The sequence below is a fragment of the Carassius auratus genome, chromosome 27 (genome assembly GCF_003368295.1).
Source record: "Carassius auratus strain Wakin chromosome 27, ASM336829v1, whole genome shotgun sequence".
Classification (NCBI taxonomy): Eukaryota; Metazoa; Chordata; class Actinopteri; order Cypriniformes; family Cyprinidae; genus Carassius; species Carassius auratus.
In genome coordinates, this window is record NC_039269.1 from 16,366,111 (window position 1) to 16,379,373 (window position 13,263).

Genomic DNA, 13,263 nt, shown 5'->3' on the forward strand with positions numbered 1-13,263 from the left:
CCAGAAGCGTGCCTGACGCGGCGCTGGCGCGCTGCTGCTGTAGAGGGAGACCAGGCTAAAATCTTCATTACAGCAATATATAATTTTTTTTACACACCTACACCTACGCCTACTGATAATGGACACCGTCAAAAGTATTGACGGCGAAATAGATTATGTTTGACAGGTGCAATATTTGAAAATCGATAATTATTTATTTTTTTAATTACATTTATCTCTGAATTTATGTCAACCTATAGACGGTCTGTAAGCTCTAACCTGTTAACATGGGAGCCGAATTAAAAACCGACATGCCACGCGGCTGAGACGCTTGCGCCACGCATCCAGTGTGTCGGTATCTGGGAAAAGACGAAAACAAGGAGAAACAAACTATCCCCGCTGCATTTAGGCAGACATTTCCAACGGATTCAAACAGGGCAAAAGACATCACCGCGGAGATTGGTAGGCTTCATTTACATTATAGCCGCGGATATGAAACCTTACTATTTACCATTCATTCTATCATCACCATTATAGCTTACAGGGAATCCAAAGTGCACCCAAACACCAGACCTCTTGGTTATTGGAGGATCTTCTTTTTCTGGTCTGTTAAACGCATTAGCCATTTTGCAACAAGCCTTCAGCGCGTACTGAGTGAGCGAGCGCATTACTCTGTAGTGCAAAACGCAGGTTTTAAGAACATGCTTAATGTAATTGAGCCCCGTTACAATATTCCTTCACGACCCCATTTCAGCCAGACCGTAATTCCTGCTTTGTTCCAAAAACATAAGCCCTATAGAGAACCAATTGAGTAAAAACACACTCAATATAAAGAGTTATAGAGTTCCATATAAAAAGTTACATCTTTGTATTTGTTCATAACTACTACAACAATATAACATTTTCATTTTTGTTTTATAAGGAGCTGTTTTTGTTTTATACAGTATGCTGCTAAGAAAACACCATAGAGGATGGGTAAAGAATAGCTCCATCATTGTTCAATGTAAAAAAAAAAAAAAATACTTTGTTAGTTTTAATAAATAATTTTTTATATATATATAAAAAAACAACGGAAAACAAAAACAATGAACAAACCCCCCCCCCACCCCCCAGCTGCCTGAGAGGGGTGGGGAAAGGGCTGCCCCCCAGCCCCCCCTGTTCCAACGTCTATGCACACTGTACAGAGACAGCGGATAAATTAGAGAGAAAGAAAATGAGTGCGGGAGATAATGCGGCCGGTGGCAGTGCAGAATCTGACTTGGTGCCAAAACATAAATCATCTTCCATAATTTGGAAGTATTTTGTATTCAGAAGAGACGATGTAAACCAGAGTGACATGTTGTGCAGGTCGTGCTTAGCAAAAGAACAGGTAGTCATATCGTATTGTAGCGATATCGAGATATCTGGCATGAAAATCGAGATATGAATTTTTTTCCATATCGTCCAGCCCGTACAGCTCTATTATTTTGACAAACTGCTGACTTTAAAATGTAGAAATGGTAGAACAGTGACACTGCTGTCAAATGTACCATGGTCCAGTTGAATTTTAGAATGCCTGGGCTAGACGGATTTACTCATAGCTACATATATATAATCAGAAATATGTATCTGGGTTTTAAAGACTCACCAAAGAGCGTATAGTCAATATCTAGAACGAGCAGTCTTTTTCCTGGTCTTGGGGGATTTAACTCCTCAACTTTATAGTCTTTCACCCGACGAGCTATCTTGGCCAAATTCTCCTCTCTGTATGAAAAGAAAACAATCTTTACTGAATAAAAGTATTCATTTATTTAATAAAAACTGACCCAAACTTTTGAAAATAAAATGAATGAATGAATAAATTAATAACTGGGTTTCACTGGCCTGTTTTCAACCTCTGTTACTTCCTCTTCAATGTCAAAGTCATTGACCACATCATCATTTTCTGGTGGAGGCGCCAATACATCTTCCTATGAAAAGGGTACTAAGGTTATGAAATCCTGCACAAAAAAAACCTGTATTTTATAAAATAAAATCTAAACGTGTTTTAAAAAAATAAAAATAAGAATCACTGGGTGCAGGCTACATCATTTAACAGCTTTCAGAAATATTTAATTAAAATCTATAGTATTACCTACCAGACTTTCTTCTCTGGTGCCCATCATCATAATTTTGGTATTGGACTTCAACTTCAAGTCACCTAGTTTGACATCATCTTCTGCTGGTTTACCTGAATAAAAGAGAATTAAACAACAACCTGTTAATTGTGTTATTATTTTTTCTTCTTTGCATATTGTGTATCATATGGTGTCTGTTGTTAATGCTGCTCACCTTTCACTTTCAATCCCAGGAGCTTCTGTCGTTCTGGGAGAACTCCTGTGAGAGATTTAATGGACTGTTTCAGATCCAACACGGTGTCCTCCTCAGACAGTGTGCTAATGGAGTACTCCTGTCCACCCCACTTTATAATAATGGAAACAGACATGCTGGTGGGCAAGCTGTGAAAGATTTGTTTGTTTTTGTGTTATTTTTTCATTATTTGGGTGATTAAATTATCTGTCAGTCTGTCAGAAACACAATGAAAACTTGACCCATTAGCATATAGATGTTACCTTGGCAACATTACAGCATCAGAAGAGGTCCACTTGTCAAAACACAACAAAATTAATGGTGCTACATTACTGTAAAAAAAAACAACAACAACAACAACATCAGCTTAACACAAGCTAAGCTTATGTCATGGACAACATAGACTGAGCATTACTACTTTTTGTGCTTGTAAAAATAAAATTAAATCAACAACTTGTACATATATTTGTTTTGCTAATCTTTTTATTAAAGATGAGGGATGATTGGATCTGGCTGGCGTATTGTTTTAGTGAACACGCATGCAATAGCCAGTTAGCTTTCAACTCAATAAGCTCTTTATCTATGTAATGTATTTCTCACAATTGATCTAACCGTAACCACACCGCTAACTTCTCGATTAATTTCATCCAGGTCATCTATATCGGACAGACAAAAATAACAGGTAAATCCTTTAAAAGTTTCTCACTTACATAAGACACAATTCATTCAAAGCTCAAGCTGACTGCTGCAGGTACACACGAGATTTGCTTTGTGTTTTTCTTCTTTTTTGTTTTTAAGGGCGGTTGGCAACCAGCTTTTGGTGCATTACCGCCACCTTCTGCTCCGGAGTGTGAATCAGACAATAGGCTTACAATCTTGTTTCCACATTAAAAAAAAAAAATAAAAAAATGATAACACCTAGACACAATCATTCATTACCCAACACACTTTCCCATATCCCTGTTTATCCTGATAATCTATTAAACAAACCTGTGTCCCTTAAGAAAGTTAACAATATTCTAACCTGTGCTCTGTCACCTATGCTCATCAATCCTTTTAAAGTTAATTCCTGAACCCCTAATTCCTCTCTCTGTTCCTCATATATCCTACATCTTATAATTATGTGCTCCACTGACTCGTCTTCTTGACACCACTCACACAAGCCTGTCTTGTGTCTTTCCTATCATTTTCAGTGATTTGTGTAGCGCACCGTGCCCCAACCTTAATCTTGTCATTACAGTTTCCTCTCTCCCGTACCCACCACCTAACCTAGTTATTTTTACACTCTTTGAATTTGATATAAATGCCTTCCTTTCTCCTCTCTGTACCATCTTTCTTGCCACATTTGGTTAGTTTTTTCCCAGATGATACTTTTGACCACTGCTATACTTTATTTATTTATATTTCTATATTTCCCTTCTTTAAAGCCTTCTTTGCCAATTCATCCACCTGCTCATTCCCTTTGTGCTGGAACCCACATAAATTGAACCTGTTCTCCTTGATTTGCTATCCTTGTAACTGATTGAAGGACTTCATATAGCACATCCTGACGGCTTTTTGAGTGAAAAGACCTTACACTCACTAGGACTGAGGATGAATCGGATAATATCAGCTCCTTTTCCTGTCTTGTTTTTCCACCCACCTTAAAGCAACTAATACTGCTACCATTTCCACTGTGTAAACTCCTAAAAAAATTGACGTTCTTCTATTAATTCCTATTCCTTTAGCAGGAATTGCCACCCCATATCCTGTCACTCCTGTCTCAGGTTTCTTAGAACCATCTGTATATATATGTATGAATGCTTTATAATCTTTATTTATGTGGTGCTTGAATGCACTTACCAAATCTATTTGATCTTTTCTTTTCCTTTTTAACTCTAATAAATACCAGTCAATATCAGGCCAAACAAGTACCCATGGAGCCACCATCGGATATACAACTGCAGGGCTCATCTTCATATCAAATACTCCAAATTCTATTGCTACCTCATTGCCTACTCGACTAAAATTATCTCCGTTATATTTTGCATTCTCCCATGTCTCCTGCAACACTACTTTTATGGGGTGTAAATCATTATGTCCCTGCAAATTAGCCCAATAGTTTATCAACTGCCTCCTTCTTAATGCTAACGGCATTTCTCCCATTTCTACCTGTAGTGCAGGTACTGGTGAAGTTTTAAAAGCACCACAACACACTCTTAATGCCTGTGCCTGAATCATATCTAGTTTCTTTAATAAAGATTTGGCTGCTGACCCATAAGCTACACTCCCATAATCCAACACAGATCTTATCAGTGCCACATGTATTGCTTTTAATGCAGAGCAACTAGCTCACCATTTCCTTCCTGTCAAACATCTCATCACATTAATTACTTTTTTGCATTTTCCTTCTATTTTCTTTATATGATCTGCCCATGTTAACCGTGAATCGAAAATAACTCCCAAACATTTGAATGTTCCAACCCTTTCTAATTCTTTCCCATACATATTTAACTTCATCCCTTCCTTAATTTGTTTCTTTGTGAAAAAGACTGATTGTGTTTTTTCTATTGATAACTTAAACCCCCAGTCATATCCCCACTCCACCACCTCATCAATTGATCTTTGTACTTTCCTGATTGCATGCTCCATATTCCTTCCCCTTTTCCACAAAGCTCCATCATCCGCAAACAATGACCTCCCTATATCCATTGGCACCTTTGTGAAGACATCATCAATCATGATGATAAAAGTAGTGGGCTAATCACACTGCCTTGAGGCGTTCCATGGCCCACTGCGTACTGACTGGACATGTCTGACCCTATTCGTACTTCAATTTTACTTTCAAACAGAAAATTCTTTATCCAATTAAAAACTTTTCTACCTACACCCATCAAGTGCAACTTTATTAACAATCCTTCCTTCCACATCATGTCATAAGCTTTTTCTATATCAAAAAACAGTGTAATGACTGATTCCTTATTGGCCTGAGCCTTTCTTATTTCATTTTCTAGTCTTATCACCGAATCCATTGTAGTCCTTCCTTTCCTAAAACCACTTTGATAGTTTGCTAGCTTTCCACTTTTTTCTAGTAGATACGATAACCTTTCTGTTATCATCCTTTCCATAATTGTGCATACATTTGATGTTAATGCTATTGGCCTATAACTGGAGGGTTTAGAAGGATCCTTGCCAGGTTTCCTTATTGGAACGACTTCTGCCTCTTTCCATGCATTCGGTAATCTTCCCTCCTCTCACACTCTATTATAAAGGTGCAGCAACTTTAAGAGTGCTCCTTTCCCTAGATGTTTTAGCATCACATAGCATATCTGATCTTTTCCTGGAGATGTTGGTTTAGCTCTTGTTATTGCTCTCATCAACTCTGCCATATTAAAAGGTTCATAAATTTTATCAACAGTTTTTTCCCTCCAGTCTAACACACCTGGATGCTGATCCATTGTTCTTTCCTTTCTCACTTTGCATACTTCTGACAGGTTATCTGAACTGTGAATTTTTACAAATGCTTTTTCCATTATCTCTGCCTTATTCGGAGATTGCTGTTCCTTCCTCAGTAATTATAGCTGGAATTTCCCATTCCCTCTGTACTCCTCCTATCCTTTTCATCATTCCCCACACCTCTCCCACAGGTGTTGATCTTCCTATTTCATTGCAAAATTTCTTCCAACTTGCCCTTTTTGCTTGACGTACTGTTCTTCTCACACTAGCCTGCGCCTTCTTATACTGAATCAAATGCTGCATGTTATGTTTTTTTTTTACTAGTTTAAATGCCCTATTCCTGTTTTTAACAGCCTGACGACACTCTTCTGTCCACCATGGTACCAGTTTTTTATTCATCCTTTGTTTATTCTTGGGAATAGATCCACCTGCTGCCATGACTATTGCTGATGTTATTTGTTTGTTTATTTCTTCTATATTTCCAGAAATGCCTATCCTTAATAACGATTCCTCACTTAATTGCTGGAATATTACCCAATCTGCTCTTCTAAAACCCCATTTTGGTATTCCTTCACCTGATCTTACTTCCACTCGCTCTCCTACTGAGCATGATACTGGGTAGCGATCGCTGCCCACTGTTGTATCGCTCCAAATATGCCAGTTACTTATTCCAGCCAAAGGATTAGACACTAAAGTAATATCGAATGCTGATTCATTTCCAGTTTTTATGTTTATTCTTGTTCCTCTTCCGTCATTCATACACACTAAATCCTTATCATCCATCAAATCTTCTATTACCTTTCAATTTACATCTGTACGTGAACCCCCCCCCCCCATATTTTACTGTGAGCATTAAAATCTGCACACCATATTACTTTTTGTCTATTATTTCCTTGTATCCTTAATAACTTATCTATTTCCAACCTTTTACAAGGATTTTAGTAATTTATTATAACCACTTCCTCCCCTCTTTCCCACAATACTACCACAATGTGGTAGTATTTAAAGCATTAAAAACTGCTAGATCTGATTACTTTTCTTCTCTTTTAGAAAAAAACAAACATAACCCCAGGTATTTATGCAATAAAGTGGCTAAATTAACGAAAAATAAAGCCTCAACAAGTGTTGACATTTCCCAACACCACAGCAGTAATGACTTTATGAACTACTTTACTTCTAAAATCGATACTATTAGAGATAAAATTGCAACCATTCAGCCGTCAGCTACAGTATCACATCAGACAGTGCACTATAGACCCCCTGAGAAAGTTCCACTCATTCTCTACTATAGGAGAGGAGGAATTGTATAAACTTGTTAAATCCTCTAAACCAACAAAATGTATGTTAGACCCTATACCATCTGAGCTCCTAAAAGAGGTGCTTCCAGAAGTCATAGATCCTCTTCTGACTATTATTAATTCCTCATTGTCATTAGGATATGTCCCCAAAACCTTCAAACTGGCTGTTATTAAGCCTCTCATCAAAAAACCACAACCTGACCCCAAAGAACTAGTTAATTATAGAACAATCTCGAATTTCCCTTTTCTGTCCAAGATACTAGAAAAGGTGGTATCCTCACAATTATATTCCTTCTTAGAGAAAAATGGTAAATGTGAGGCTTTCCAGTCAGGATTTAGACCGTATCATAGTACTGAGACTGCTCTCCTTAGAGTTACAAATGATCTGCTCTTATCATCTGATCGTGTGTGTATCTCTCTATTAGTTTTATTGGATCTTAGTGCTGCGTTTGACACAATTGACCACAACATTCTTTTGCATAGACTTGAACACTTTGTTGGCATCAGTGGAAGTGCATTAGCATGGTTTAAATCGTACTTATATGACCGCCATCAGTTCGTAGCAGTGAATGAAGATGTACCATATCGATCACAAGTGCAGTATGGAGTACCTCAAGGCTCAGTACTAGGGCCGCTACTCTTCACGCTTTATAGTTTACCCTTGGGAGATATCATCAGGAAACATGGTGTTAGCTTTCACTGTTATGCTGATGATACTCAGCTCTATATTTCTTCGCGGCCCGGTGAAACACAGCAATTTGAAAAACTAATGGAATGCATAGTTGAAAATAAAAAACTGGACGACGAGAAATTTCTTACTGCTAAATTCAGGAAAAACAGAGGTGTTAATTATAGGACCTAAAAACTCTTAGAAAGCAACGTTTCTAGCATTTGTAAAACTGCATTTTTCCATCTCAAAAATATATCTAAATTACGGCCTATGCTCTCAATGTCAAATCCAGAAATGTTAATCCATGCATTTGTGACTTCAAGGTTAGATTATTGTAATGCTTTATTGGGTGGTTGTTCTACACGCTTAGTAAACAAACTACAGCTAGTCCAAAATGCAGCAGCAAGAGTTCTTACTAGAACCAGGAATTATGACCATATTAGCCCGGTCCTGTCATCGCTGCACTGGCTCCCTATCAAACATCGTATAGATTTTAAAATATTGCTTATTACTTATAAAGCCCTGAATGGTTTAGCACCTCAATATTTAAATGAGCTCCTTTTACATTATACTCCTCTACGTCCGCTACGTTCTCAAAACTCAGGCAATCTGATAATACCTAGAATATCAAAATCAACTGTGGGTGGCAGGTCCTTTTCCTATTTGGCGCCTAAACTCTGGAATAACCTACCTAACATTGTTCGGGAGGCAGACACACTCTTGCAGTTTAAATCTAGATTAAAGACCCATCTCTTTAACCTGGCTTACACATAACATACTAATATGCTTTTAATATCCAAATCCGTTAAAGGATTTTTAGGCTGCATTAATAAGGTAAACCGGAACCGGAAACACTTCACATAACATGTACCACCTTCTACATCATTAGAAGAAAGGCATTTACGCTAATATTTGTCTGTTTCTCTCTTGTTCCGAGATCAACATGGCCACCAAATCCAGTCTGTATCCAGACCAGAGGGTCACTGCAGTCACCCGGATCCAGTACGTATCCAGACATGATGGTGGATCAGCACCTAGAAAGGACCTCTACTGCCTGAAAGACAGCGGAGACCAGGACAACTAGAGCCCCAGATACAGATCCCCTGTAAATACCTTGTCTCAGAGGACCACCAGGACAAGACCACAGGAAACAGATGATTCTTCTGCACAATCTGCCTTTGCTGCAGCCTGGAATTGAACTACTGGTTTCGTCTGGTCAGAGGAGAACCGCCCCCCCCCAACTGAGTCTGGTTTCTCCCAAGGTTTTTTTCTCCATTCTGTCACCGATGGAGTTTCGGTTCCTTGCTGCTGTCGCCTCTGGCTTGCTTAGTTGGGGTCACTTCATCTACAGCGATATCATTGACTTGATTTCAAATAAATGCATAGACACTATTTAAACTGAACAGAGATGACATAACTGAATTCAGTGATGAACTGCCTTTAACTATCATTTTGCATTATTGACGCACTGTTTTCCAGATGAATGTTGTTCAGTGCTTTGAAGCAATGTATTTTGTTTAAAGCACTATATAAATAAAGGTGATTGATTGATTGATACTCCCTCCCACCACCCCAAAATGAGGATTATGACGCACTGAAGAAAGAAATCTTGGCCAGGGTGGGGCTGTCCCCAATGTGTGCCGCCCAACACTTCCAGCAGTGGACCTACGACGAACACCTCTCCATCTGAGCTCAAGCTGCCCGACTGACTCTCCTTGCCCACCTCTGGCTTTTACACGATGGCCCAGGTTGCTGAGAGGGTGGTAATCAATCACCTGCTTTGGGCCCTGCCGTGTCACTACCAAAGGCTCGTGAACATGTGCAACCCCTCCAGTCTGGCGGAACTGATGGAAGCGGTGGAGCTGGCCGAGGCATCCTTTGCCCCCGATGCAGGAGACAGAGCAGCGGCACCGCTACGGAAGACCAAGCTTGACCGACGACAGGCGGAGGGCACCTCAAGGCCAGTTAATGGACCAGTGGTACCTGCCCCAGGACAAACTGATGAACCCATGCCCACCAAGCCGCCATCCTCGGGAGGTCGCGTGTGGAAAGCTGGTTGTATCGTCTACAGAGCAGTACCACAAGGTGCCCCTGAGCGAATCGTCTGCCTTGATGGGGGAACCGTACGGTCGATCACTTTGGTCCAGCCTGGGGTACTGTGACCCCCGACAGAGTGGAAAAGCTATGATACCCATAACCTGTGTGCATGGAGACACCCGCAACGTTCCCGCACAACAGGTTACCATGTCAGCCAGCCCCGGAACATGGCAACTGGTGGTGGGGGTGGTTAAAGACCTCCCAGTACCGGTGCTACTGGGACGAGACTGGTCAGGTTTCGATCAGCTAATGGCCACCGCGACGCAGCCAGGATCCAACCCCCGGGCTCGCCACAAACAATCTCCCAACCGGCATTTCATCCTTGAAACAACGTCAGGTACCATGGTTGAATCAACGTTGAATGACCTTTCGATTTTGCAAATTGGATCAACGTTGAAATCACGACGTTGATTCACCATCTTACCTCCATTACGGGTGAATTAGGGTCGTTCTGCAGACCTTGGATGAAAGCTGAATGAGGTGTTGATTTTTTTTCTTGGTAGTAAAAACACGGCATGGTTTTGCAGCGTACAGTGTCACAAACAGAATGAGGCAATCCACCGGAAAAAAGAATGAATGAAAAATAGGCAGAAGAATTGAATTTGGCGCTCTCTCTTGCGCTCTGACGCACCTGTCAGCTGATGGAGGCGGAACTTACAGCGATCGCTTTTTCCTTTCTTTTAATTTGACAGTTTTTATATATGTGAGCGTGTGTTTTATGTTGAATGTGAATTTATCTGCATGATTACCATCTGTTTGAGTGCAAATCAGCCCAAATCAGCTCACTATTACTGAATGATCATGGTCTATATGAATAGAGAGAGTGGATTATTTACTTTGGCACATTTGTATACCATCTGTATAAGTGGCCATCAGCACTTATTTGCATCGTAATTCATTGTAAATGATACATTTCTAGTAATCTCAGGATGTTCTATATTGGCAAACAAAATTACATCTTTTTTTATTTTTCTTACTCAAATTATTCTTATTGTATTTTTTATAGTGCTCAAATAAATCATTTATATGATGTCTAGTGTTTTATAATTGAAAAAAACTATACAGTGCTATGTTTACTGACTAAATAGTTTGTAGAAGCCTTCAATACTATTGGGAAATATATTTTCTTATATGTGGGGGGTGTAGACATAGTCTCATAAAAATATTTGCAGGAGTCTAATTAAGTTGGCTTGAGAAAGCCAACTTACTGAAATCCTATTTAAACTTATTATGTTGGCTTGGCAACATACTGTTATGCTATTTAAACTTCTTCTTTTTCTTCTTCTTCTTATTTTTCTCCTCCCCGCAGTTCCTGTGCCACTCTCTCCTGCTGCCTCACGCCGTCAACACCCAGACTCCTCACCTGCACTCCATTACCGTCTGGACTTCTCACCGCCTAAATCATCCCTCTGGAGTGTTCCCGTATCATCGTCTTTGTGTGTCTTTGTACAATATCTCATCATCTCATTAAACCTTGTTAACTCGCTATTCCAACATGGAGGCAGCGAGCACCAACACCCTCACCGATTCCATGCACCACAGCGTCAAGAGAATGGATCAGCAGCAGGAGAGCATCTCGAACACCGGACGCGCTGTCCAAGCGCTGGTGGCACAGGTGTCCGAGCTCAGCCAGCAGATCCATCAGCTGACGTCTCCCACTGCGCCCATCGCACCGCCTGCGCTGACTGTTCCCCCGGGGATTCCCCAGGACCACTTCCGGCCAGAGCCGCGACTTCCGGCGCCGGAGAATTACGCTGGTGAGCCAACTTTTTGCAGAACATTCCTTAACAAGTGCTCTATGCATTTTGCCCTGCAGCCCCGCACTTTCGCCACAGAAGAATCCAAGGTAGCGTTCACGCTCACCCTTTTATCGGGCAAGGCTGCCTTATGGGGAACGGCGGTGTGGGAAAATCAACATCCGTGCTGTGCCTCATTCCACCTCCTATCTGACGAGATGAAGAGAGTTTTCGACCGGGCCGTGACTGGCAGGGAGGTCGCCCATCACCTCTCGGAACTCTGACAAGGACATTCATCTGTCACTGAATATTCCATCGAGTTCCGTACCCTGGCGGCCGCGTGCCAGTGGAACGAGGCGGCGCAGTGGGATAGATTCCTGCATGGGTTATCCGACCGTGTTCAGCAGGAGATTTACCTCCTCGAGCTGCCCCCTACTCTCAACGAACTCATCGACCTGGCGTTGCGGGTGGAGGCCAGGTTTAATCGCCTGGGCCGCCAACAAAGTCCTTCCAGACTTCCATTCTCTCCCAGTAGGGGGCGCTTGAGTCTAGAGAACACGGTCGGTTCTGTTGACGATCACGAGCCCATGCAGGTGGGTCGAGCCCGGCTGTCCCGGAGGGAGAGGGAACGGCGGAGGTCCCAAGAACTATGTTTATACTGTGGAGGCTCTGATCATAACAACTACTCTTGCCCGGTAAAAGAGTCAGCCCGATAGTAAACCTGAGGCTACTATCGGGTGGGATCTCCGCCGAGAAGTCCTCACCCACATCATCGACCCTCCTTCCGGTGAAACTGCGGTGGAAGAATCCCCATCATGAATGCCAAGCTCTTCTGGACTCCGGAGCCGAAGGTAATTTCATTGATTCTTCACTTGCACATCACCTGAACATTCCTGTCCTTCCTGTGTCTCTCCCCATCCATGTCACCGCACTCAACGGCCAGGAACTGCCTCATGTCACCCACCATACTGAACCCATCACACTCATCACATCCGGCAACCATCAAGAAACCATATCCTTTTTTCTCATGGACTCCCCTGTTGCTCCCATTGTTTTAGGTCACCCCTGGTTGTTCAAACATAATCCACGAGTGGAATGGGGTTCTAACACTATCACATTGTGGAGTGAAAGTTGTCATGAGTCTTGTCTGGTTTCTGCCTGTCCTGTTGTTCCTGTTTCTGTTTTTCACAAGGAGACCATGGCGTTGCCAAACGTGCCCGTTGAGTATCTGGACCTGAAGGAAGTGTTCAGTAAGTCCCGGGCTGCTTCTCTTCCTCCGCATCGTCCCTACGACTGTGCCATAGACTTAGTGTCAGGTAAATCTCCGCCTAAAGGCAAGTTATACTCTCTTTCTATTCCTGAGAGGGAGGCCATGGAGAAATATATTTCTGATTCCTTAGCCTCTGGGTTCATCCGTCCTTCCTCATCTCCAGCGGGGGCGGGGTTCTTTTTTGTGGGTAAGAAGGATGGTTCTCTGCAACCTTGTATTGATTACCGAGAGCTGAACAACATTACTATTAAGAATACTTATCCATGGGGGTGGTCACGTGACCCAGAGCGAGATGGCTGCTTGAGTACACGGCTCCGCTCTAATATTCAACTAATTAACGTTTTTTCCTCCGAATCTTTCGTTTTAAACAATTTTACAGACCTTCAGTCATGTCTGACCCCACTTCGGACAAGGATTTTCCGATTTTCGGATCAACACGCTCGCAGAAAG

The 13,263-nt window shown here is 41.6% G+C and overlaps 1 protein-coding gene across 1 annotated transcript; it reads right to left on the reverse strand.

The window, feature by feature from the left end:
- Window positions 1-1,187: 1,187 nt before the first annotated feature.
- LOC113046407 (ubiquitin-like domain-containing CTD phosphatase 1) lies at window positions 1,188-3,096 on the reverse strand. Its single transcript, XM_026207264.1, has 6 exons — window positions 3,018-3,096; window positions 2,571-2,639; window positions 2,290-2,456; window positions 2,097-2,188; window positions 1,843-1,928; window positions 1,188-1,722 (listed from the first exon to the last, which is right to left on the reverse strand). The coding sequence occupies exons 2-6, from the start codon at window positions 2,579-2,581 to the stop codon at window positions 1,560-1,562; spliced, it is 519 nt and encodes a 172-aa protein (XP_026063049.1). The 5' UTR covers window positions 2,582-2,639; window positions 3,018-3,096; the 3' UTR covers window positions 1,188-1,559.
- Between the last annotated feature and the right edge of the window lie 10,167 nt (window positions 3,097-13,263).

Coding starts and splice junctions, on each gene's coding strand:
- LOC113046407 (XM_026207264.1), bottom strand. Junction 1,929..2,096: donor GCACCAGAGAAGAAAGTCTG/GTAGGTAATACT, acceptor CCCTTTTCATAG/GAAGATGTATTGGCGCCTCC. Junction 1,723..1,842: donor GTAACAGAGGTTGAAAACAG/GCCAGTGAAACC, acceptor CTTTTCATACAG/AGAGGAGAATTTGGCCAAGA.